This window comes from Ornithorhynchus anatinus, chromosome 1 (assembly GCF_004115215.2).
Source record: "Ornithorhynchus anatinus isolate Pmale09 chromosome 1, mOrnAna1.pri.v4, whole genome shotgun sequence".
Lineage (NCBI taxonomy): Eukaryota > Metazoa > Chordata > Mammalia > Monotremata > Ornithorhynchidae > Ornithorhynchus > Ornithorhynchus anatinus.
The window spans coordinates 101023220-101050128 of record NC_041728.1 but is presented as its reverse complement, the minus strand read 5'-3'; the positions used below and the strand labels follow the sequence as shown (position 1 = coordinate 101050128).

Here is a 26909-nt window from a genome sequence, read left to right as displayed (position 1 = left end):
TCATTCAATAGTATTTATTGAGCGCTTACTATGTGCAGAGCACTGTACTAAGCGCTTGGAATGTACAAATCGGCAACAGATAGAGGCAATCCCTGCCCATTGTCGGGCTTATAGTCTAATCGGGGGAGACGGACAGACAAAAGCGATAGCATTACTATTATTATTATTATTATATCTGAAGTAGAAGAGGGAGATGAATTTATTTCTGAAACAACTGATCACGTTTTCTGATTTCAGCCAGAGTGGCCTTTGGGCATCCATATGATTGCACTTATAAATGAGGAATCTGTAGCAAGTCAACAGTTCAGAAAACATTTTATTCTTCCCACCAGTGAGCCTGGAAACTTTTTGGAAAACATTTGGCCACTCTGCACACATGTGGCTCACGTTCTACCTGTTGGTCCTTTGAGGCTCATCAGCATACCTAGTTACCGCAGGAACCTCCAGGGAGGGCATGAGTTGCAGCTGTCCCGCAAGTGCGTCCGGCCGGGATAAGAGCTGCAGGAATCAGTTCCGTCGTGGAAGGAACAAACTGGCAAAAGAAAATAGGCTACCTGGATTATTAGGGTGTCATGAATGTTTTATTTGAAAAATATTTTCCAGTGTAAACAGTCTATCATTGAATCTGTAGTAGCTTCTTGCCCGCTCTGCTAAAAATATAAAAACCTAAAGCTACATGTCGAATCTGTGACCTGTACCACTGATGCAAGAGGGCAGTACTTGTTCCAGGTGAACTAAGCTTCATCTTCTTTCTTGCTGTTAGATATCTGTTAAGCATTTATTGTGTCAGCACTGTGCTAAGCGCTGGGAAAGAGCCCGGGCTTGGGAGTCAGAGGTCATGAGTTCTAATCCCGGCCCCGCCATGTGTCAGCTCTTTGTCTCTGGGCAAGTCACTTCACTTCTCTGTGCCTCAGTTACCTCATCTGTAAAATGGGGATTAAGACTGTGAGCCCAACATGGGACAACCTGATCACCTTGTATCCCCCCCAGTGCTTAGAACAGTGCTTTGCACATAGTAAGCGCTTAACAAATGCCATTATTATTATGATTATATGACAACCTGGCCAGACATAGTCCCTGTCCCATGTAGGGCTCACAGTCCAAGTAGGAGGGAGTAAGAGTTAAATTCCATTTTACAGATGAGAAAACTCTAACAAGTAAGGCACAGAGAAGTTAAGTGACTTGTCTAAGGTCACTTAGCAGACGAATGGCAGAGCTCGGATTAAAACCCAGATCTTCTGACTCCCAGACCTGTTCTGTCTCCCCTAGGCAATACTGCTTCCCTACTCTAATGCTTCTTCTAGGTATTTAATATGCTATGCAGATATTTAATTAAAGTTGTAATAGCAGTAGGAAGCAGCATAGCCTAGTGGGTAGAGCACGGGCCCGGGAGTCAGAAGGACCTGGATTCTAATCCCGGTTCCTCCACTTGTCTGCTGTGTGACTTGGGCCAAGTCACTTCATTTCTCTGTGCTTCAGTTATCTCATGTGTAAACTGAGGATCAAGACTGTGAGCCCCATGTGGGACAGGGACTGTGTCCAACCCAATTTGCTTGTATACATTCATTCACTCAATCGTATTTATTGAGCGCTTACTGCGTCCAGAGGACTGTACTAAGCTCTTGGAAAGTACAATTCAGCAACAAAGAAAGACAATCCCTGCCCACCATGGGCTTGTAGTCTAGAAGGGGGGAGACAGACATCAAAATAAGTAAACAGGCATTGACAGCATTAATATAAACAGACAGAATTAGAGAGATATATACACATCAGAACAAGTAAAACAGGCATTAATATAAATAAATAGAATTATAGATATGTACATATCTACACAAGTACTGTGGGGTGGGGCGGGGGGGGTAGAGCAAAGGTAGGGAGTCAGGGCGAGGTGGGGGGGAGGGGGAGCTGAGGAAAAGAGAGGGCTTAGTCTTGTATCCACCCCAAAGCTTAGTAGAGAGCCTGTACTGTTACTATTAATACTAGTAGTAGTTATAATAGCAAGCATTTGAGCTCTCACTAATTTTAATGTGCTGCAGTTACTAATTTTAATGTGCTGCAGTTAATGTTTGGTGACTCCAAAACAAGCCAAAACACATTCACTGCCCACTAGTAGCTCAGACTCTAATGGAAGTGTATTCCCTTATAATTACTGATTGTGATCATCATTACCTCATTGGTTTTGTTCGGTGTAGTCCTGCTTCACTTCCAGGAGACTTCTACAGTCACCTGAACCGTTGACTTGCATGGCTTTCTCCTCTGTTTCCCTGCTGTGTTTAATCTTCTTTGGGTGCTTGGCCGTATCAGTTTTCAGCCTGAGAAACGATGTCTGTCTTTTTTTTTTTTTAGTGTTGTGCTGCATGGCCTGGAACAAGCCTGTTCAAATTGAATTTGTGGGGTTTTTTCTTAGTGGAATTTCCTTTAGTGTTTTCTTGCCGGAGTCAGGTGCCTGATTCCCTCCAACTCTCTCTGCCTGCCACCAGGAAAACTCACTGTCATCTCCACATTTATCTATCCGTTGTTAGTATTTATTGAGCACTTACTCTGTGCACAGCACTGTCATTCATTCAGTCATGCAATCATATTTATTGAGCGCTTACTGTGTACAGAACACTGTACTAAGCGCTTGGAAAGTACAGTTCGTCAACAAATAGAGACAATCCCTACCCAATAACGGGCTCACAGTCTAGAAGGGGGGAGACGCAACAAAACAGAGCAAGGAAAAAGCAAAACACAAGAAGTTTTGCCCTGAGTGCTTGGGAGAGTGTACTACAACCGAGTTGGTAGACATGTTTCCTGCCCAGAAGGAGCTTGCAGATTAGCGTGGGAGATAGACTTGAGAAGAAATTGTGGATTTGTGCATAAATGCTGATTTCCTAACTATATAAAATTCTCATGTCTCCACCTGTTTGGCCTAGAGCATGCCAGTCTGAGTAAGGAATGTCAGAGGGGTTGCAGCAGACTGTAGACTTCAGCGGGCGTTGATGGTTTTCTCCTGTTGTCAGGTTGCAGAGGTCAGAAATGATCAACTCCACAACTGTGAAGAGATTGATTGCTTCTGGAGGAGAAGCAAAAGAGGTTTCATGTCTGATGCCCACTGTTTTCCTTCTAACCAAAGAACTTTTCCAGGACAATATAACAAATAGGAGATATATTTATTTTGAGATTCCCCAGACCCCATTTCCTTCCTTTATAAATCCCACAAAATGAATCTGCTGCAGTTAGTCCAAACAGATGACCTGAAAATGGACCGGTGCTCTTGTCCCTTTATTGTACCTAAATCCAGGCAGGAAAATAAGTTTTAATGATAGTAATAATGATGATGGTATTTAAGTGCTTACAATGTGCCAAGCATTGTTCTAAGCACTGGGGTAGATCCAAGGTAATCAGGTTTTCCCTTTAGTCTTGGTGCCCAGACCTATTTACAGATTTGAAGTCATGAAAGTCGATTTTTGGAGAATGGGGTGGACGGTCGGAGAGGCAGCCTCGGGACGTTTGCCGCCGAGAGTTTCCGGGGATGTCTGCCGTGGAATGTCTGGGATGCGTGTTCTTGCTCTTGGATTGCTTTGAAACAAAACTCTCTGTTGGGCGCAAACTCCTACTTAAAATATGTTCCTATTTTATGAGGGGACGTGATGGCTTGGTGGACATGGTCAGTGCTCTCCCCCATTTAAAAGCCTTTCCAATAACAATAATGATTATAGTGGTATTTGTTAAGCGATTACTGTGCCAAGCACAATACAAAGTGTAATAGATCTAGTTCCCACAGTCTAAGTAGGAGGGAGAACAGGTATTGAATCGCCATTTAGCAGATGAGGGAACTGAGGCATGGAGAAGTAAAGTGACTTGCCCAAGGGCACCCAGCTGATAAGTGGCAGAGCTGGGATTAGAACCCGGGTCCTCTGGATCTCAGACCTGTGCTCTTTCCACTAAACCAGGCTGTTCCGGAAATCCTCTCTCTTCCAGGGGGCCTTCCCTGATTAATTTCTAATCTGTCCTGTTTATAACCCCCAACTGCCACTTCAGTTTCCCTGCTACTTCAGCCGTAATTTACATGCATATCCTCGTCCTTTTCTTCCTCCTATCTATGCATCTCCCCTCATAAACTGTAAACCTCTTGAAGGCTGGGATCCCCTCGGCTAATTGTTGTGCTCTCCTAAGCATTTAGCACACACCACTGATTGACGTGGATCTTGCTGGGCTCTTGGTCACCTGTACTAGTGGAGAAGCGGACCCAGGAAACCCGCTTGGCCCCAGAAGGTTATTCTCGAGCGGCATTATGAGAGCTACAAGCCGTAGACTCACCCACCCAAGCATCGACCACCTTGCCATCCTGCAAGTCATAGGCCCCCTGCCAGAGAATCAAGGGCGGTGCCCTGGATTCCCAAGAGCTCCCGGTGCCCTTACTAATAAAAGTGGTGGTATTTGTTAAGCGCTTACTATGTGCCAGGCACTGTACTAAGGCCTGGGGCAGATAGAAGCAAATCGAGTTGGACACCGTCCCTGTCCCGTATGGGGCTCGAGGTCTCAGTCCCATTTTACAGATGAGGGAACTAAAGAGAAGCCAAGTGACTTGGCCGAGGTCGCACAGCAGACACGTGGCAGAGCCGGGGTTAGAACCCACAACCTCCCACTCCCGGGCCCGGGCTCTAGCCACTAACGCCATGCTGCTTCTCGGGCTGCCCTTCTAGTTGTCAGCAGGCCAAGGGGCCCCGGGTGTCTTGCGCGTCTGAGGAGCCAGTGGTTTTCTCGGCACACTGCATGTGGGCCACCGCTGCCTGCCACAAAAGCAGCACTGCCTAGTGGAAGGAGCCTGGGCCCGGGAGGCAGATGACCTGGATTAAAACCCACTTGCCTGCTGTATGACCTTGGGAACGTGGCTTAACTTCTCCGGGCCTCAGTTTCCTCAGCTGTAAAGTGGGGAACCTGTTCACCCTCCTCCTTAGACTGTGAGCCCCACGTAGGACAGAGACTGGGTCCAATCTGTTTAATTTGTATCTCCCCCAGCTCTTGGAACAGTGCTTGACGTGCAGTAAGCACTTAACAAACCCCATTAGCATGAAAGCAGCAGAGAAGAGTAGGGTATCGTTCCACTTTTCCTTCTGGAAGCGCCAGGGAACTGTGGCCCTCCCCACCCCCGGCAACCCCCACTCCTCTGGGAGACCCCTTCAGGATAGCCACGTCGGGGGACAACGGCTGGAGAGGAGCCTATTTATTGATCGCTCACTGTGTGCAGAGCACTGTTCTAAGTACTTGGGAGGGTACAGTATAACAAGCACGCTTTGTGCCCACAAGGAGCTTAGAGTCGAAAGGGAGAGACAGACATTAATAGAAATAAATATATCACAGCTATTTACAGAAGTGACAGGGGGCTGGGAAGGGGGATAAGGAAAGGGAGCAAGTCTGGGCATCACAGAAAGGAGTGGGGGAAGAGGAAAAGAGGGCTGAGTCAGGGAAGGCGTCTTGGAGGAGATGTGTCTTCGGTAAGGCTAGGAAGTGGGTACAGCCAGGCTATTCGGGGAGGTTGAGAGTTAGGCTCTTTGGGATGGTGAGCCGGGAATGTGTCTGTTCATTGTTATATTGTATTCTCCCAAGCACTCAGTACAGTGCTCTGCACACAAGTAAGCGCTCAGTAAATTTGAATGAGCGAAGTGCTTCCCTAGGCTAGGTGGCCCATTCCGGCGGTGCTGATGTTGAGCAGATGGATTGTTTCAAGCCCTCCTTGCTAGAGATGACCTGGGTGTTTCGGTCATGAGCATCTCAGACCCGGCCGTTCCCCTCGTTCATTTTTGCTTTTTCGTGTTCTGATTGCTGTTCTCTTCAGATCTGTGCCCTGAGCCTCATGGCTACTGCCAATTTCAGAGAGAGGCTTCTGCGGCCAGACTGCAGAGCAGCCCTGCCTTCAGAGCAAGAATTTGGCAGGATCGTTTTCCTCGGAGTTTAAGCTCACATTCCCCTGCTACGCCCGAAAGCAGCCAGGCGATCCCGAGAACTACGGGTGCTCCGGCACGTGTGCCGCGTCACCAGATGCCATTCTGGGGAAGAGGACAGAGCCTCCCGTCCCCTGATCCTCTGCCCTAATCTGGCTGTCCCAAAAACATCCCAAGTGACCATTCCCTCAGCTTTTCCTAAAAACTGGCATGACGGGTAGCAAGTCGCCGATTGACATCTATATCCTTTTCGCCCACGTCATTGTTCATTCTTAATCCCCAACCCAAAAAGATGGAAAGTTTAGTCTGTCACAGTTTTGCTGCCCAGGGACAGCGGTTTATAACGTTGCTCTTTCCATTGTGGTAGGTCAGCCTGATTCTCGGATTTCAATTTACCGGACTTCTAAAGAGTCGGTTCAGTTTGTTCTTTTGATGGAAATCCCACAAAATATCAGTTTCCAAAATGTCACGGCCGGTAAAGTTTCACTCGGATTTTCCAACTTAATGTATTAAGGGTCTAAATGGGCTGCTTTCTAGACTGTTCTCAGATAAATGGAGTGGAGGGGGAAAAAAATGAATCCTTCCCAAATGGAGGCACCCAGAAAGTGCCAATCAGGTTACCGACAAAACGGCATTCATTACTGCCTCAGATCTCTGCATTCTGACTGTAAATTACCATCCTAAGCACCACTTTGGTCACTGATGTGACCGAGGCAATACCATAGATTATGTCTGGGCCAATTTTCAATTTCTTCTGCGGAAATGAATGGTGGCTCAATGTTAGAGGCCCGCCACGAGTTTTGGCCACCCCACGAGATATACAGCTAGCACTCTGGGCTGATTTATTCTAATATAAATCCACCCTGCCCCCATTATTATGTCCAGTCATTACAGGTAAATTAATCACCCCCCACCCCCATCTCTTCTTTCTCTTGCCCTGCCCCATCCCATCCTCTCCTGTTCCCAGCGGTTTTTCCACCCCATCTCCTTCCACTGCATCCCAAATCCAGCTCCGATTCCCTTCTCCTCCCACCCCCATGCTTGGTAATTTTTTCCTTTAAACTTCAAGGATGAAAACAGTTGTTACTGAGGGTGTGGCCAGCACCACCTCCCCATCAATCAATCAGTATTTATTGAGCGCTTACTACGTGCAGAACACTGTACTAAGCGCCTGGGAGAATACAGTGCAACGGAATTAGCAGACACGAGCTTACACGTCCCGGCTCTTAGCCCTGCCTCCCCACAAGGTGTGGATCGTTGATGAAAAGCTTCGGTCGCGTGTAAGGTTGTCCTGGCATAGGCTGGCAGTTGCCATAGATTTTCTTCAGGATTTGACCGTTGTGCTGGATCTGGGCAACAGTTCACCGATCCATCAATCAGAGTGACTTGCGACTGAATTCTCATAGTGCTATCTGGTATATGTATTGTCTGAAGGCTCCCGGGGATGTGTTCCTAAGAACTAGGATGATACTTGTAGTCTAGTGAAGTAGTTGGCAGAAGTTTCTGTTGGGTCAGAACCATATTATGACCCCAGTTCTCAGGCCCTTAGTTTCATTCTCATACATGACAGCATAGAATAGGTTGACCGGGACTTGATCTCTTTTATTCCAGTGGTGAGGGGGAAAAAAAGCAGGTAGGGCACCTTGACCTCTGACCCCAACGGCCATTCTGTTGGGAGAGTAGCCTTAGGGTCTGGAGGAGTCCTGGGTGGCCCGATTTACAAAGTAGTTGCCAGAGCCAAGATTTACTGATAGTGTTGTGTGTACTTTGTAAAATTCAGGAATAACCCGTAGCACTCCTCACTTCTCCCATTTATCTCTGGTTGCAAAGTCCTCTCTGAACTCAGTGGGGCAGGAGGGGCAAAGGGAAGGAGCCCTGAGAGATGGAAACAGATGTGGAACAAGCGAGGAGAATCCTCTCAAGAAGCTAGGGCGGCAAGCAGTCGGGAGGTGCCTGTCACAGTCTGAGGTTGCGGACTCCAAAGCCCGTGCTCTTTCCACTGAGCCACGCTGAGGGCGGGGTTAATATCAAGTGCCTAAAAGAGGTACAGATAGGAGCACACATGGCCACCCAGAGGGGAGGGCGGGAGGAGACGTGAGGCTCAGTCAACGCACGGCAACCTCGGACTGTGACAGCCACTGCCTGACTGCTTGCCGCCCTAACTTCTTGAGAAGATTCTCCTCGCTTGTTCCGCACCCGTTTCCAACTCTCGGGCCTCCTCCCTTTACCCCTCCTGCCCAATTGAGATTCTCTCCCATCAGCACTTCCTCTCCCTGCTGAAAGGTGGTGATGGTCGGAGAGTGGGAAGTGAGGAATAAGGGGGGCAATAAGTTCAATAGTATTTATTGAGCGCTTACTATGTGCAGAGCACTGTACTAAGCGCTTGGAATGAACAAGTCGGCCACAGATAGAGACGGTCCCTGCCGTTTGACGGGCTTACAGTCTAATAAGTGCCGGGGAGGGTACAGAGAACAACCACCCGATGGAGTAGGTGTCCAGGAGCGGCTAAGAGATCAGTCAGTCCGCAGTGGAAGAGGCAAATGTTGACTTTTTTTGCTCAGCAAATAGGTTATTGACAGAATACTAGATTATGATTATATTGATGCTTAACAAGGAATAATACTATTTGTTAAAGTGCTTACTATGTGCCAAGCATTGTTCTAAGCACTGGGGCAGGGTCTGTGCAAGGTAATCAGGTCTTACGTAGTCCCTGTCCCAAACAGGGCTCACACACTAAGTAGGAGGGAGTACAGCTTGGCTGAGAAGCAGCATGGCTTAGTGGAAAGAGCATGGGCTTGGGAGTCAGAGGTCGTGGATTCTAATCCCGGCTCCGCCACTTGTCTGCTGTGTGAACTTGTGCAAGTCACTTAACTTCTCTGTGCCTCAGTTACCTCATCTGTAAAAATGGGGATTAAAAAATGTGAGCCCCACATGGGACAATCTGGTTACCCTGTATCTACCCCAGCACGTAGAACAGTGCTCTGCACATAGTAAGCGCTTAAATACCATAATTATTATTATTACTATGAGTAATGCAGAGAAGCAGCGTGGCTCAGTGGAAGGAGCACAGGCTTGGGAGTCAGAAGTCATGAGTTCGAATCCCGGCTCGGCCACTTGTCAGCTGTGTGACTGTGGGCAAGTCACTTAACTTCTCTGTGCCACAGTTACCTCATCTGTAAAGTGGGGATTAAAAGTGTGTGAGCCCCACGTGGGACAACCTGATTACCCTATATCTACCCCAGCACTTAGAACAGTGATCGGCACATAGTAAGCGCTTAACAAATACAAACATTATTTTGCAGATGAGGACACTTGAGGCATAGAGAAGTTAAGTAACTTGCTCAAGGTCACCCAGCAGGAAAGTGGGATTAGAACTCAAGTTCTGACTCCCAGGCCTGTGCTGTCTCCCCTGGGCCATGTTCCTTCTCTAGGAACCCACTCCCAGATTCCTTTCTGACAAAAATTGATCATACATTTTTGTAATTTTAGAAAGGATTGAAATTTAGATATTGGGAACTGTGCTTACAGTCAGAAATGCCATCTTCTCTTTTGCCTCCACACCACATCATACATAAATCATTCCAATCAGATGGCTCTTTATCCTATTTCTAAACAGAGGCTTCCTTTGCCCTATGACGCTCCATTCTTCCAGTCTGTTGTTTACCCCAAATCGTCCTTGCTGAAATCCTCTCGGTCTCTCCACAGAGGTATACAGTTGCCACTAGATAGTCTAACACATTGAAACTTTCTAATTTCTGCAAGCTAAGTAGTAATAACGCTAATCCTTCGGCTTTTTGTCGATCGGACTTTTCCAACTCCCTTGCCGGTCAGTGTCTTAAGACAACTTACCGTTTCTTCACGTCATCCTCTAAATTCAGTACAATTCTCTGACCACCTTAAGGGCAAGCAACTTACTTGTGAGTGCAAGCAAAGATTCGAAAGAGAAAAGGATTACTAGGAAACTTAACTCGTTGGAATGTAAACCCACCGTACCGTACTCCATTAATTTGAGGGGGTCAGACAAGATCTGAGCAACAAAGGCTTTTTCTGGAAACCTCTAGACTCTGAGCTTCTTATGGGCTGGGGATGTAACTACCAATGGCATTGTATTGTACTCTTCTAAACACTTATAAGTGCTTAATAAATACCACTGATTGATTAGAGGCCATCTCAGCCCACCAGAGAGGTCAAGGAACAGCGTGTCTAATTCTCCCCCCTTATGCATGGGGAAAGTGTGGCACGGGGCTTTAAGCGACTCACCTGAGAACACTCAGACTGGATCAGCCTAAAATCTGTTCCATCAGTTTCAGCTGCCCTTTCCTGCAAAATAAGGTTAAACCCAGTACAAACACATTTTGAAGTCATGAGTTTTTTTTCTTGTGAGCACTGTTGGGGGCCTATGCGTTTTTTGGGAAATGGGACAGAAAACTACAACGTAATGTGGATTACAGTGTCATTTCAGAGCTCATGCAGAATAAGTTTTGGAAATCTAGCTACAATATCAGGAGTTACTGTTGAAAGTCCATTTTAATATTGATCAGCTATTGTCTTCTGCAGGAGATGAGTATGACATCTGTGCCATTTGTCTGGATGAATATGAAGATGGAGACAAGCTCAGAATTCTTCCCTGCTCCCACGGTATGGGCAACTGCACACTGGTTTTAAAATTATTTTATTGTCTTCGGCTTAATGGGCTCACCCTCTGAGCCTTTAAATAAGTAGAGGAGTAAGATGTAACATGGCATAATTAAACATTTCAGAAAGTTGACCCTTTCCCATGCTGCCTAGTAAAGTCCCTCTAAGACTTCAAGTTCCTGGGTTCGAATCCTGGCCACGCCACTTGTCAGCTGTGTGACTGTGGGCAAGTCACTTAACTTCTCTGTGCCTCAGTGACCTCCTCTGTAAAATGGGGATTAAAACTGTGAGCCCCATGTGGGATAATCTGATCATCCTGTATCTACCCCAGCGCTTAGAACAGTGCTCGGCCCATAGTAAGCGCTTAACAAATACTATTATTATTATTGTGGGCAGGTAGCATGTCTACCAATTGGATTGGATTGTAATAATAATAATTGTAGTATTTGTTAAGCGATTACTATGTGCCAGGTATTGTACTAAGCCCTAGGGTGGATAAAAGCAATTCGGATTGGACACAGTCCCTGACCCATGTGGGGCTCACACTCTCAATCCCCATTTTACAGACGAGGTCACTGAGGGGCTGAGAAGTGAAGTGACTTGCCCAAGTCACACAGCAGACAAGTGGCAGAGCGGGAATTATACCCCACGAACTCCTGACTCCCAGGCCCGTGCTCTATCTACTACACAGTGCTCTGCATAGCAAAGCACTCAGTAAATACCACTGATTGACAAAGCCTGAAAGAGCAAGTGAAGTGCCAGCTATTTTAAGGAGGAAAAATAAACTAAAAACAAATCTGCCCTGCGAGTTCACAGGGTAAATAATTCACACCAAACGTGAACGGAATAAAAACAGAAGCTTTCCCTAAGTCACCCCTCATTCCTCCTACCCGCTGTTCCCCTGCGACACCTATATGCTTAGATCTGACATTCACCCCACCCTCGGCCCCCCGGCATTTGCGTATCTAACTTTACACGCTGCCACTTTCCCTCACTGTAATTCGTTTTAATGTCTAAGTTCCTTGTGGTGGGGGATCGTGTCTGCCACCCTTACCGTATCGTCCTTTCCCACCAAGCACTTGGTCACAGGGCTCTGCACAGTTAGCGCTCAATAATTGCCACTGACTGACCGTTTGAGACGACGTATCTTCTTCAACCCCCCGAATACCTTGTAAACGACCCTCCCCGTGTCCTTCTCCACAGCTTACCACTGCAAGTGTGTCGATCCCTGGCTGACCAAAACGAAAAAAACCTGCCCCGTGTGTAAACAGAAAGTCGTGCCTTCTCAAGGAGATTCAGACTCGGAAACAGACAGCAGCCAGGAGGAGAACGAGGTGTCGGAACACACCCCCTTGCTTCGACCGGTGGCTTCCGTGAGCACTCAGTCCTTTGGAGCGCTTTCAGAGTCCCACTCCCATCAGAACATGACGGAGTCTTCAGACTACGAGGAGGACGACGACGACAACGAGGACCTGGACAGCAGCGACGCGGAGAACGAAGTGAACGAAGAGAGCGTGGTCGTCCAGCTGCAGCCCGGGGACCGAAGGGATTACGACGGGGCGAATACAGTTTGAGCGGCCAACCCGTTGACGTTCTTCACCTCGAACGGACGGAAGCTTAATCAGCCTAGCCTTTGCGTACGCCTGTGTAGGGATGACTTCCATTTTCTGACGCCTCCTCCGTTTCTCTCAGTAGAAGACTTATTCTGTGGTTTAATCAGAAATGTTTTAATCCTGCCTTTGTCTGTCCGGGGGGGGGACACGCACTTCACGTCACTAACGCCGCTGTAAGGGTGTCACAAAAGAAAGGTGCCGCACCGTGAGCGTCAGTCTTTGAGAGAGGGATAGGGTGAGAAAATATCCTGACGGGAACCTGTAGATAAGCTAGATTCTATCGTTCCACGCAGAAAAACCAATGCTGCTATCAGCATGCATGTCCCGGTCCCCGCTCCCAGGAAAAAAAGAAATCTCCGGTTGTTTAGGATGACCATTTTGTTCTTGGATTTTCCCCAACTGCCCTTGCCAGGTTGACAGGCAGTTCAGTATTTTTCTTGTATTTATTCCTCACAGAGAAGTAGATACCTTAGAGCAGTCACTCACCTCTTTCCCACGTAGTCTATTATTCTGGCCGCACAAGAAGCTCGAGGTAGTGTGGCGGGGGGGGAAGACTTTCAGATAGCTACTTTTAGGGTGGTTCTACCAACGTGTATAATGCTGTGTATTAATTTGACGCAGAAGCTAGACTAATATATCCCTGCAGTTTAACTGAATTGACTTTGGACCTGTACCACAAGGGTCGTGTGGATGTCTGACCAAAGCAGAAAGACAAGCAAGACCGCATAGAAACACTGAACTGAATCTTAAGCAAGTGTTCTGTTGATCCTCTGATCAGATACCTCTTAAAAGAGCATCTTATGCTACATTAGTCTGCTAAACTATGTATATAGAGAAATTGTTCTTTTCAAGTATTTGATTTGAAAATGAGTACTTATAAATACTTTACAGGACTCATGATGTACTTACTGTATTATGAAAAGCTAAATTACACATGCCATTGTAACTATGTAGAAAGCAATTCGACTTATGTAGAATCAAAGCGCAGAGAATTTTTATATGGCCTTGTATGCGGGGAGTTTGAATGTTAATAAACACACGTTTTTCCACTTTAAGACCTAAAAATTGTTTACCGTATCCTTGTTACGTCCATCGGTGTTGACCCAAGGTTCTCGATGAAAACAAGTCGTGCCGATCGCTCCAGAATTTTATTCACAAGAGCAAAGTATAAATTCAACAATTTACTCTGCCTCTGCATTCAAATGACGGAGGATTCCCTGACTCTACATAAATGGAGATTAAAGGGTAGGCAATACTCTACATCTGGAGAAATCTGTTCAAATTTTGAAGAAATGACAAGGCCCTCTTTTTTCGTTTCTCATCCAAATGCAGTGAGAGAACGCCCATCCTTCTTTTAGACTGGCTTACCAGTTTGAATGTGCCATCCTAAAAAAATCCCACCCACTATTTCACATTAATGTGGAAACCTACCAGAAACTAAGCTAAATGCCTAACTTCTTGAATTGAAATTGTGCACGGGGGAATAAGGCAACTGGCAGAAGTCGCAATTTCTCCTCAGTTTGTTTCTTCAATTCACCACCTGTAAGGTTTTGTAAAGTCAGTCAGGGGCTGGCCCTTCCCCACTCCAATTAGGTGATGAAACCAGAATCGATCCAGGCAGAGAGCTCCGTGTTACAGCCCAAGCAGACATTTCAGGCCCCAAATTGGATTGTGAGGGGCCTACTTCATTCAACTGGGCTGGTTACAGAAAGGCAAAAAGTCCAACAGTTGCTGAGACTCCCTTTCACACACTGGCTGGGATGGCACAGGCTAAGACAACATCCCACCATTGGCCCATCAGCGCAGCAATTCCTCGAACCCATTAAAAAGGAATCACTCGCATTTGAGTGCTTACTCTGTAAAGAGAACTGCACTGAGCGCTTGGGAGAATGTGACATAAAACATGTACCCTGGCCCCGGTAAGTTTACAGATTAGCGGGCAGAGAAAGTGTCCACCAACTCTATTGAAGTTATGGTGTACTCTCCCAAATGCTTAGTACAGAGCTTTGCACGCAGTAAGAATTCAATAAATACCATGGCTGATTGATTGATAGGGCAAGTGCTACATCTGGATACTCAAATTAATCCAGATACCACCAGGCGTATTTACATCCTGCACCTAAACTGGAGCTCCCTGTAGATAAAATCAGATATGAAAAAGGGCTCGTGAAGTTTACGGTTTTCCTTTAGACCCACAAAATTCAAGTATGGCTCAAAAACAACAGGCTTTTTAACAGGAGGTTATTGAAATTCACTCATTCGTTCGTTCAGTCGTATTTATTGAGCACTTACTGTGTGCAGAGCACTGTACTAAGCACTTGGAAAAGTGCAACAACGTGGAAAGTATTCCTAGCTCAGGAAGGAAAGAGCGAACGTCCTTGTGATACTGCCAGTTTTCACGGGGAACTACTTCCGAACCTGAGTCCTTGGAAGCGAGCCTTTCCCCTCGGGTAGCTTCCCCCTTAGAGAACTGACAGCAAATTGTGTCAAAATCCTAATAGCTCTGGAAACTATAGCCTCAAGGATAGAGGATCCTTCGGCTTGAACGCTTTAGACCTGTTTCTTTCACTTAGATGACTTAGAGGAGTTCTGATACAGACCATCGGACAATAAAAAGGGCTTGAAATCCGTTGGTGGTAAGCCATTATTCTTTCACAAGCTAACAGCAATAGATTGTAATAAGGGGCATAGTGGGAGAGGAGATCTTGGGAGTGGCCACTGAGATCACCTGGAGGCGGCTATATGAAAAAGTTGAGTAACTGGAGAAAAGCTAAAAGTCACTTTTGACAGTACGGAATGGAAAACAGATGTTCCCTTCCTACGACAGGCTGCTGAATGGCTACCACCTTGCAGTCTGTACAGCTCCTTCTCATCAATCACCTCATTTTCGCTTTACAATCACCCGGTGAGATAAGGGAGAGATGGGAGTGACTAGCCCCTATGTATAGATGGGAAAACCGGGGCACAGAGCCTTTTAGTGACTTGCCCAAAGTCACACTGCAGGTCAGTGGCACAGCTCACACTAGAATCCAGTCTCCTGCCTTCCATCCCCTTCCCCTACACACTGCTGTCTCCTACTGTCACTCAGTCAACAAGCACTGAAGAGATATTAGGAGCAGCGTGGCTTAGTGGCAAGTGCCCGGGCTTGGGAGTCAGAGGTCATGGGTTTGAATCCCAGCTCTGCCACTTGTCAGCTGTGTGACTGCGGGCAAGTCACTTCACTTCTCTGGGCCTCAGTTACCTCATCTGTAAAATGGGGATTAAGACTGTGAGCCTCAGGTGGGACAACCTGATCACCCTGGATCTACTGCAGCGCTTAGAACAGTGTTCTGCACAGAGTGAGCGCTTAACAAATACCAACATTATTATTAATCCCAGCTCTGCCACTGATCAGCTGTGTGACCCTGGGCAAGTCACTTGACTTCTCTGGGCCTCAGTTACCTCATCTGTAAAATGGGGATGAAGCCTGTGAGCCCCACGTGGGACAACCCGATTACCTTGCATCTCCCCCGGTGCTTAGAACAGTGCTCGGCACAGAGTAAGCGCCCAACAAATACCATCATTACTGTTCGAGAGCGTTCCCTGAGGGTGACAGGAACCGCAGCATCATGGCCAGATTCATAATCGAGAGGGGAAGCACCGACAGACCGCAAAGCTCCTCCCTGCTCCAGAGGTCTGCTCTACTCCGACAACCAGTGGAACCAGACCAACCTAAGGGTACAAAGGAAGAAACCACAACTGGCCCACAGTCCTAATCCCCTGACGACGGCGTAACGGCCTAGGGTGCAGACTGTTCACAGGCAGCGTGTCTACCGACCCTGTTAAACTGTACTCTCCCAAGTGCTTCGTAGAGTGCTCTGCACATAGTAAGTGCTCAAATAAATACCACTGATTGACTGGTAAGAACCAAAGGATCCCTCACCTTCCACGGGGTCAAACTCAGAGAGTTTTGCAACTAATGCAGTCTTACCTTTCATCTGCCTACCAGATGGAACTGCAGCCAGATGCTCCCTTGAGCCTGGCTATGATTTTTCCCCCCATAAATCGGGTTGGCTGTGGGGAGCCCGGTTTGCCCCCTCAAAAATGACCAAACCGCTAGCCGTGTTCCCAATCCCCCTGTAGAGGGAGGGAAGAGACCTTTAGCCCACACGCCAACGCCAACACGGCAGTCAACCTACTGTGCTTCAGAAAGAACTACAAGAGTCTAATTTTATTTGGTTGGAATAAATTTATTTCATCTGTCTGTAAACAAGGTGTTTTTAATAGTTATGGCATTTTTTGAAATGCATATTAAATCAGATGAGTTAGACTGTATCCCAGATGTAACAAAGTGCAGGGAAAGAAATGGACAATCAGCAACAAGATCTTTTTTTTTTAAATCTGTACATTATCCACAAGGCCCAAACAATAGAAGCAAATACTAGAATGTCCCTAAAGTAGTGCCATTCGAAAGAAACCCTTAATAGGTCAGTTAAAATCCATCTCACAATAGCAACAGTTCATTTTTAACAATAGTATGGCACAGAATACATATTAAAAATTCATCACAAGACAGCCAAGTCAGTTATTCCAACCAATACCATCTCCCATTTATTTGTTTGAATACAGAATTCTGCAGTTCTTTTTAAATGGACGTACAAGTTAGTTCCGTGCTTTGAACTGACAATCTGGTTACACAGAGTTTAGATGACTAGAGCACAATGCAGTTACTCCACAGCAAGGGTGTGACAGGCCAAATGCAGATTTTTCAATCGGAAATATCGATCTCCCAATATTTTTAGCCTATGAGACTTTGAAAAACATCGGCATTATGGCAGCAATTCAAATTCCTCTTTCCCGATTAGTGACCTGACCGAAATGAGCCGGTCCATCTAGACTACCGGTATATAGCTAAAGGTTGCAAATTTCATATAAAAACCCAAAGCTGCAAATGAAAATTGGTCCTATAGAAAACGGAAACTGGACACACTCCAGATGGTTATGTTGGGATAGCTAATGTCCATAATGGCAGCCTTCTTAGCTCAGCTACAAAACAAGAGCTGGTGCAAAAGAATTTTTAAAAAAACCAAACGAACACAACAAAAAAAACCCCTAAGAAAGCAATTCCCCTGGCTCTCCCACTCCCCTTCCCCCCCTTCCCCCACCCAGTAATCACCCTCCGTGTGCCTGAGCTATCATAACGCCGGACTGTCTGTCGGGACAGTGATCGGACAGTCACGAGCGGCACCGCATCTGCACCGTTGGCTCTGATTTTGCAGTTGCGCTACAAGCAGCTATGGGCCGGAGACGCTATGAAAACAGACGTACGTCTGGACTGGAGTGCACCACCACCGAGGCCAAATACACTGCAGCTCTCGACAGCGAAGAAACGAAACCGGTAGTAAATCGGTTAAAATCAACCAGGCACCGTGGAGAGTGGGCGGCAGCAAACAGAATTCCATATGGAGGTGGACGAGGGATGGGATGGGATGGGGGAGAAGGGCGCGGGAGGAGGAAGGGGAGAAGGAGAAAAGAGGGAGAGAGAGAAAAGACACGCATGCACTTTTTCCTCCCAACCATGCTCTACAAAAGGAAGACTGAATGAGCTGCGGATTTGCTCAAACCAAATGAGGAGGCATTGATCAAATTCGAGATTGTACAATCGGCCCCTTGTTTAGTGTTTACTTATTTTAGTCGTCGACGTCACGCTAAACTGCTAAGACAAAGCAATGCCCAACTTGGCATGTTTCCCCCCCCCCGCCCCCCGCCCCGCCCCCCGCCCCCAAATTTCAAGATATCATGCATATCATTATTGTGCTGCAATAATGGTGTCAGATATGGAACTGTTACATACAGCGGTTAATATACAAACGATCCAGAGGGAACCGGAACCATGACATTAGAAAATGGGTAAATTAAAAAAAATAAAATAGATTCAACTACCATCTACTGTCTGGTAGCACTGGGAACACTTGGGTGCCGATGAGGACAGTTGCTAGGTGGACGGGGAGAGGCTGCTTACACGTCAGACCTCCTCAGGTATAACGCGAGTTCAAATGCTTTCTTGTTGAGTGTCCCTCCATGGACACCTTCCTTTCCCATGACTATAACCAATGCTGGAGTACACAAGGAAACAAAACAAAAGTGAACAGAATTACTTAAGAACAAAACAATAACAAAAACCAAAAAAAAAACCAAAAACAAAACCAAAAAAACCCACACCTTTCCCCACCAACAAAGGGATACAAAGGAGACACAGGTTCATGCCCCATCACCCTGCATTGCTAATAAAATTTCCAGAATGTAAGGCTCAAGGTTACAACCAGGAAAGTTTAAGAGCAATTTTCCCCTAATACTTAACAGTCTGCCTAGCAGCTAGAACCCAGAGTCTCTCAAGTATTTTGCCATTGAGTATGCCTTCTTATTCAATCCGCCTCCATGGACCCCTTCTTTGCCCATTACAAAGACCAAGACTGAAAGAGAAAAGAGAAAAGTGTTTTAAAAGAAGGGTTAGACAAGAAAGCTTTGCAAGTAGCAGACAGTGCTTCAAGTACCATTGATTTAAGTTGTAGCAGTCACATTAAGTCGGATTCTAGGAGAGGAACGAGCACTGATGAAAAATAGATCATTTTAGAGGATTAGATGCTGCACACCTTGTCAGAGACAGAAAAGCTAGAGAGAGAGACTTTCTCGAGCATGCGCAGAAGTGACGGCTGGGCTTGCCGCTAAAAATTTATTTCATGACAGTGCAGATTTCTACGCGATGATCGTTAACAGTGACAACAAAAACGACCCTGACCAAACCTGGTGTGGTGATACCTTTTAGGGAGCAGACATAAAAGATGGAGGAAAAATAGTTACTCAAACCAAAATTCAGGTACTACGCAACAGACAATATTAGACTCTATAGTTTTGGCTGCTAGCCACGATTCGTCATTTGATGTTTAAAGTTATTTCCCGAGCGGTTCTAAATTCAGTCTTCTTTTGTTTTCAAGTACGTTATAAAGGCAGGGTTCTGAAGAGTGATCCGTGACTTTAGATAAAGGTGCATTCTGCCGACTGAAGGGTTACGCTTTCGTCGGTGAGCAGCGGGTGGCTTCCAGAGAGGTGAGCTTAGTTAAGACGGGACCCCGACGTCTCTAAGACCTGCACTTTTTGACGGTCTCGTTTCCGAGACCAGAACATTTATCGGGGAAACAAAGACAGCTGGCTAGGAGGGGAACGTGAGTATTCTAAGTAAGCTTCAAAACTTCGGCTCTTTACATCGAAACACAAAGACCCACGAAAAACAAAAATATTATGTTCACTTCCACTAGATGTCAGTAATAGACCTACAATTAAAAAAACAAAAATTTCCACCAGAATTTGAGATCTCTTCCTTGTCTCACCTACGTATCTGGGAAGAAATTATGTACCGGTAGCTGCTGGCACTATTTAAAGGTGTTGCCCCTCTAGACTGTAAGGTTTCACGTGGACAGGGAACATGTCTACCAACTCAGCTTCATGGTACTCTCCCAAGCACCAGCTACAGAGGAGTGCTCCGCAGACAGCACTCAATAAATATCACCGATTGATGGAAAGGTTTTCATTCATTCATTCACTCAATTGTATTTATTAAGGGCTTACTCTGGGCAAAGCACTGCACTAGCACTTGGGAGAGTACAAGATGACAAACAGACACATTTCTGCCCACAGCGAGCTCACAGTCTATGTCGGATCCAGGTAAAATAGGTCCTGAGATGTTCAGAAATTGTTTCCATATACGTATGTCGCTTTTGGGGTAAATGGGGGCCCTTCTCGGGACCGAGAAAGAATGACATTCCAATTCTGATACAACACTTCTGAATCACACTGCTTAAAAAGTTCTAGGGGCTTAGCTTACTTGAGATTTGTTTTGCCTCCATTTGCTTTTGTTTTGAGAAGGCCTTAAAACACTTCACTTTCAAAAAATTAAGTCCATTCTCGGTTTGGCTTTATTGGATGGATTTTTTTTTTAAGTCACTTCTTTTGGCATAGCTCCAACCATATACTGCTCTCGAGAGCAACTTTGCTCACTTTCTTGGTTAAATACATGAGAACGCTCTGCCTAAAAAAGTACAATAAACACTTCAATTTTCAGACTTCAAACAGCCAATGTAAATAAGATTTTTTTTTATACGATCAGTAGCTTCAAAGGTGAACTTTGGAATTTGAAAAGATGATTTTTAATCTCTTGGTTTTCAAAAAAACAGGCATCCTTAAAGGGGCTCTACATAAAAATTCTATGCTAGAAAACTGGGGACATCTCCACATTTTAAATCCTGGATTATCCGCACAGCGATAGGGAGCAGAGATAGTACTGATGACTGAACCTGGTGATGGCTAAAACTGGACACTGGAATTATTTTAACTTCCTTCCCCTACCAATCCTTCACAAATAGCTCAATTCCCCATTTGGAATTTCACCTCCTCTCTCTGTTCCTGCTCACTTTCTGGGGAAGGTGCTAAGAAGTAAAATGGTCAAAGGCTGACAGCAGAAGAGGAGAGGAGGAGTAGCAAGAGCGTCGAGCAATTCACAGAATGGATCACCAGTCCTTGAAAAATGCAGCCGATTACATTCACGCCTCTAACCACTATCATGTTTACAACAAGCAAAAGTTCTGTAGGCAGCAGCCATACAGTTCAACCCCTTGACGATATGCCAAGCACTGTGACGGGCAGATTTTGATGAAGTTTATTAAACGTGGAATGTATTAGTTGATTAGAAGGAGGGCTGAACGGGGTGACACTCAGCTGAAAAGTAACAACTGTAAATTCACGATTGTATCCTCTCGATTTGGAAGACCGATCACCTCACCCTCGTGAGCAATCCGTGCACAGAGGGTTTACGTATTAACAAGCTCCCGGAGAGTGAGAGTGGGAATTGTCTTTGGCATTTCAGAGGGTAGGTATCAGAGAAACTTTGGTCCGACAGAACAGTGGCATGCAACAGGGATTAGCTTTTGAAGCTGTCATGTTGTTTAAAACAAAAAAAAAAATCCCCTTACCTCGGCCAGCTCTGCCTACAGCAACATTATATGTTGGTTCACCACCTTGACTCTTTGTCCTGATGTCCATTGTGCAATCACCATCAACATATAGACTATCTCTGATCACTGAGCACTTCTTTGCCCCAAGAGTCAAACCATTGGTGAAGAAACCTTCTCGGTCTTTTCCTACGATCATATCTATTTCTATGGGCTGCCAAAGAGAGAACACCAGTGAGTTAGAGTGAATTCTCCTGTGAATGCCTTATAAAGTCACCTGCACAACTCAACGTATTAGAACCGGGAGTGGGGTTTGGATGCTATTAAGACAGCAGAATCTCACTTCTTGGGACATAGGCGAGAGTGCAATTCACTGTTCTGGAAAAGAATTTCAACTTTTGGGCTTATTATTTAGGTGTTAAGTCTGGAATGATAACTGCTTCAGAGATCTCTAAAATGGGAACCAAATAAGGTGACCGATGTGTAAACTTCACAAAGTTCTTCACTTTAGATTTCCAAAACCATTGAGCCTCAAGATTTTGTCATTCAAAACTATCGGTGCCTGAAGAGGGTTTATCCAAAGTAATAAATAGAGGTCTGTTGTCCTATCACTCCACACCTTACATCATCTTGTAGCCAGTGCATCAGCCTCACCATTTTACTCCAAAACATCCCCTACGTACGGGGAACTTAGTGTTCAACCCACTGGAATCCGCACACACACACACATATATATATATATCCACAAACACACACATATCCACACGACAAGGCATCTTCCCCTTCTCTCATTTTTTCCACGTCACCCTCCCTAATTTCTTTAGTTTTTAATAGTAGTCCCAGCCTTCATTAAGTACCTACTGGGCTCCACGTACTAAGGAAAAAAAAAAAACTAATTGGTTGAAAATCCGGCACGGTTTCTGACGCTCACACAATCTAGCATTTCTATGGGGCGGAAGGAGAACTGGAGCAGGTACTGGGGGACAATAACGGAGGAGGAATTGCGGGATTTGGAGGTAGAAATAAGTAGCTAACGTTACTGAAGGCAAACGTGCTTTCCACGGTCCAATGCCTGAAAAGGGAAAAGAACTGCACAGTCATAGCAGCAGGCCCCGGCCATTTCCAAGCACACTCCGGGAATCTGCCCAGCCTGACAGCGGCGAGTCACACAAAGACAAGGGATGGTAGGAGGGCACCGGGGACGAGGGTGGGGGGGGGGGAGAAAAAGAAACTTGATCCAGAGCTGTCAATTCTCAGGGCTTCACTTTACTAAAAGGCTCCAGGCCATCCCTAGATAGGTAACACGAGCATAATTACACAAGTCTTTTCCAAGGTTAAGTAAGCTCTGGGGGGTTGACAGCTCCTAAACCACACCAAGGAATGAAACCCCACGGTTGGGGACGAGGGGTGAAAGGCACCTGGGGGAAAGGGGAAGGAGAGGAGGAGGAAGAGAATGGGCAAAACTCTATCTGCCACAGGGTATGTCATTATAAGTGCTCTGGAGTGGGAGGGTCAATATACCTATTGCAGTTTGGAAGCTTGGTAACAGATATGCTCACACTACCCACATACATATGCCAACTAAATCCAAGTCCTTTCCCACCCACCCCCGACATGAAGCCACAGCTCTCTAAAACACAAGATAAAAGCCTGCCCTAAGAAGCCCGATCGCATATTATTTGGCATATCAGCATTTACCTCTCCTAACAAGCACTGGAACCCTAACTGAACAATCTAACTGCTGGGTTCCCAAAGTGGACAGCAAGCAGACACCCTCCCTGGGATCTCAAGCGGTCTACCCCAGACAGATAACTGGGGGGGGGGGGGGGAGAAGACTAAGAGGTCTCAGGTTAAAAAAAGGGGGGGGGGGAGAGAGAAAGGCGATAAAGGGATGGCAATTCGCCATCTTGAAAGATTAAAAGAAAAAAAGAAAAAGAATCAGCCCACGGAGGCTAGGATTCACGAAAGACACCCACGTTGGATCCGTAAGTCTAAAGGCCAGGACGCGGGGAAACCTACGCTAAAAGCTTTTTTACAATCCCCCGTGGCCGGTCTCTTTCTACGTCGCCTCCTCTCCTCCTCTTCTTCCTCCTCCTCCCCCTCCACCCGCCGCATTGCCGGCGATTCTGTAACCCGCCGGAGGCGATTAAGCACCAGCCCCCCGACCCTGACACACACCGTGGCGACCTAACGGTCCACCGGCCCGGGCCGGGGTAGCCTTCCAAACCTTCCCGGGGCTCAGGGGGTGCAAGAGGGGGTGCGGGAGGCCTGCGGGGGTACAGGAGGGGCTGCAAGAGGTCTGCGGGGGTGCAGGAGGCCCGCGGGGGGTGCAGGAGGGGGTGCAGGAGGCCTGCGGGGATGTGGGAGGGCTGCGAGGGTGCAGGAGGTCTGCGGGGGTGCAGGAAGGGGTGGGGGAGGTCTGTGGGGGTGCAGGAGATGTAGGAGGGGATGCAGGAGGTCTTCAGGGTGCAGGAGGGGGTGGAGGTCCGAGGGGTTGCAGGAGGCCTGCGGGGATGCAGGTCTGCGGGGTGCAGGAGTTCTGTGGGGGTGCAGGAGCTCTGCGGGGTGTAGGAGATGCAGGAGGTCTGCGGGGTGCAGGAGGTCTGTGGGGGGCAGGAAGGGATGCGGGAGATCCGCGGGGGTGCAGGAGGAGGTGCAGGAGCGGGTGGAGGAGGTCTGCGGGGGTGGAGGCGGCCTGAGGGGGTCCAGGAGATCTGCGGGATGCAGGAGGGGGTGCAGGTGGACTGCGGGGGTGCGGGAGGAGAAGCGGGAGCGTCGCCAAGGAACCCAGTGCAGCAGGGAAGGACCCGTCGCCGGCTGCAACCACAGCTGGGCCTGAACGTGGGGCTCATCTCCTTCCTCCTCTTCCTCCTCCTCCTGGGTCCCCTCCTGCTGGCCTAGCTCAGGACACAAAGCCGGCCAATGCCCCGGCCTAGCAGCCCCCGGACGCAGCGGTCTGCACAACCTGCAAAGGCGCACGGAGGAGAAAGAGGCCTAACTCTCCTCCCTCCTTTTCCCTCCCTCCCTCCCTCCCTCCCCAAAGGCTAGCTGACCTAGCGAGTGGCTACCAAACGGGGCCCCTTGTCGCCATTCCCCCCCACCCGAGGGAGGGGTCCCCTTCCCCGTCCTGGTGAACAGTGCTTGGCGCAGGGTGGGCGCTTCGCACAGGCCATCGGCGTGAGGGTGAGCGCTTCGCCCAGACCATCAACGGGATGATGAGCGCTTCGCCCATAGCCGCAGGGTGATGAGCGCTTCGCCATAGCCCCAGGGTGATGATGAGCGCTTCCCCCATAGCCCCAGGGTGATGAGCGCTTCCCCCATAGCCCCAGGGTGATGATGAGCGCTTCCCCCATAGCCCCAGCGTAATGAGCGCTTCCCCCATAGCCCCAGGGTGATGAGCGCTTCGCCCATAGCCCCAGTGTGATGAGCGCTTCGCCCATAGCCCCAGCGTAATGAGCGCTTCCCCCATAGCCCCAGGGTGATGAGCGCTTCGCCCATAGCCCCAGCGTGATGAGCGCTTTGCCCATAGCCCCAGCGTAATGAGCGCTTCCCCCATAGCCCCAGGGTGATGAGCGCTTCGCCCATAGCCCCAGCGTGATGAGCGCTTCGCCCCTAGCCCCAGCGTAATGAGCGCTTCCCCCCTAGCCCCAGGGTGATGAGCGCTTCGCCCCTAGCCCCAGCGTGATGAGCGCTTCGCCCACAGCCCCAGGGTGGTGATGAGCGCTTCGCCCCTAGCCCCAACGTGATGATGAGCGCTTCGCCCATAGCCCCAGGGTGATGATGAGCGCTTCGCCCCTAGCCCCAGGGTGATGAGCGCTTCGCCCCTAGCCCCAACGTGATGATGAGCGCTTCCCCCCTAGCCCCAACGTGATGATGAGCGCTTCGCCCATAGGCCCAACGTGATGATGAGCGCTTAGCGCCTAGCCCCAGCGTAATGAGCGCTTCTCCCCCATCCCCGGCGCGACGACGACGAGCGCTTCTCCCCTACTCCCCAGCCCGCTGCTGCCGCCGACGCCCGGGGCTGCCATTTAAAGCGGCGCCTCCCCCGGGGCTACCTCCTGGGCGCACAACACGGGGCGGCGCGTTTGGAGAGGCATCAGTCGGGGTCGGATCACGACCGGGGGGAGGCGGGATGGTCCTTCCGCGCGCGCTGGGATGAAGGGAAGCGGGGGGGGGGGGCGCGGGATGGTCCTTACCGTAATGCTCTGGAAGATCCCCCCCGCCGTGGCGGCCCACACGTACTTGGCGTCGCAGTAGCCGACGATGGCGGCCTCCTGGCAGCAGCCATCGCACATGAGGTTGTCCACGTAGCTCTGCCAGCCGGCCATCTTCGGCCCTTGCAGCGGGGGACGGGGCGACGGCGCCGACAGGACCGGGGACGGGGCCGCGGGCCGACTGCGCAGGCGCCGGAGACCCCCTCCTCCCCCCTCCCCCTCGGGGGAGCGAGACCCTCCCGCGCCTGCGCCCTGACGCCCCCGCATCCCTCCGCACCCACGCCCGGTGACGCGGCCTCGCGGCGGACGGGCACCGCTGAGAAAAAAGAAGTCCGACAGGCCCCCACCTCCTCAGAAGCCTCGGGGCAACACTGTGGGGGGGGGGGGCACAGCACTCGAATAATAAGAATGATACTGTCAGCGCTTACTAGGGGCACTCATAATACGAATAATAATTCTGTTGGTATTTGTGAAGCTCTTACTATGGGCAAGAGCCCTGTTCTAATAATAATAATAATACTGTTAAGCCCTTACTAGGGGCAGAGCACTCTTCTCATAATAATAATAATACTGTTGGTATTTGTTAAGCACTTACTAGGGGCACGGGACTCTTCTAATAATAATAATACTGTTGGTATTTGTTAAGCACTTTCTAGGGGCACAGGACTCTTCTCATAATAATAATAATAATGTTGGTATTTGTTAAGCACTTACTAGGGGCACAGGACTCTTCTCATAATAATAATACTGTTGGTATTTGTTAAGCACTTACTAGGGGCACAGGACTCTTCTAATAATAATAATAACAATACTGTTGGTATTTGTTAAGCACTTACTAGGGGCACAGGACTCTTCTAATAATAATAATAACAATACTGTTGGTATTTGTTAAGCACTTACTAGGGGCACGGGACTCTTCTAATAATAATAATAATACTGTTGGTATTTGTTAAGCACTTACTAGGGGCACGGGACTCTTCTAATAATAATAATACTGTTGGTATTTGTTAAGCACTTACTAGGGGCACGGGACTCTTCTAATAATAATAATACTGTTGGTGTTTGTTAAGCACTTACTAGGGGCACGGGACTCTTCTAATAATAATAATACTGTTGGTATTTGTTAAGCACTTACTAGGGGCACGGGACTCTTCTAATAATAATAATACTGTTGGTATTTGTTAAGCACTTTCTAGGGGCACAGGACTCTTCTCATAATAATAATAATAATGTTGGTATTTGTTAAGCACTTACTAGGGGCACAGGACTCTTCTCATAATAATAATACTGTTGGTATTTGTTAAGCACTTACTAGGGGCACAGGACTCTTCTCATAATAATAATACTGTTGGTATTTGTTAAGCACTTACTAGGGGCACAGGACTCTTCTAATAATAATAATACTGTTGGTATTTGTTAAGCACTTACTAGGGGCACAGGACTCTTCTAATAATAATAATACTGTTGGTATTTGTTAAGCACTTACTAGGGGCACAGGACTCTTCTAATAATAATAATAACAATACTGTTGGTATT

At 47.7% G+C, this 26909-nt stretch overlaps 2 protein-coding genes and 1 long non-coding RNA gene across 4 annotated transcripts in view; 1 reads left to right on the top strand and 2 right to left on the bottom strand.

Annotated features, from left to right (window-relative positions):
- The window catches only part of RNF13 (ring finger protein 13), a 247592-nt gene extending 234352 nt beyond the window's left edge, over positions 1-13240 (top strand). Inside the window, exons 9-10 of the mRNA XM_029065872.2 lie at positions 10485-10565; positions 11766-13240. Of these exons, the coding sequence (XP_028921705.1) occupies positions 10485-10565; positions 11766-12136 (452 nt within the window). The 3' untranslated portion in view covers positions 12137-13240. The remainder of the gene's footprint in view (positions 1-10484; positions 10566-11765) is intronic.
- Positions 297-2539, bottom strand: LOC114812177. The gene is made up of 2 exons (XR_003759833.1): positions 2170-2539; positions 297-532 (listed from the first exon to the last, which is right to left on the bottom strand). It is a non-coding gene; the product is annotated as an uncharacterized LOC114812177 (long non-coding RNA).
- A 3143-nt stretch (positions 13241-16383) lies between the features above and the next one.
- On the bottom strand, positions 16384-25570 carry PFN2 (profilin 2). Of its 2 annotated transcripts, none has more exons than XM_029066738.2 (3): positions 25356-25568; positions 21181-21373; positions 16384-18270 (listed from the first exon to the last, which is right to left on the bottom strand). In XM_029066738.2, exons 1-3 carry the CDS (start codon positions 25485-25487, stop codon positions 18173-18175), a joined length of 423 nt encoding a protein of 140 aa, XP_028922571.1. In that variant the 5' UTR covers positions 25488-25568; the 3' UTR covers positions 16384-18172. The 2 variants fall into 2 exon arrangements, with proteins under 2 accessions (XP_028922571.1, XP_028922564.1); XM_029066731.2 differs by lacking the exon at positions 16384-18270 and adding an exon at positions 18298-18627 and having other exon boundaries at positions 25356-25570.
- Positions 25571-26909: the final 1339 nt, after the last annotated feature.

What these genes read in the sequence shown, in the direction of transcription:
- PFN2 (XM_029066731.2), bottom strand. Translation starts at nt 25,487, where the DNA reads ATGGCCGGCTGGCAGAGCTACGTGGACAACCTCATGTGCGATGGCTGC. An exon ending in GGATCTTCCAGAGCATTACG is followed by an intron (nt 21,374 to 25,355) that starts GTAAGGACCATC and finishes TCTCTTTGGCAG; the next exon opens with CCCATAGAAATAGATATGAT. An exon ending in TGTAGGCAGAGCTGGCCGAG is followed by an intron (nt 18,628 to 21,180) that starts GTAAGGGGATTT and finishes TTTCTCTTTCAG; the next exon opens with TCTTGGTCTTTGTAATGGGC.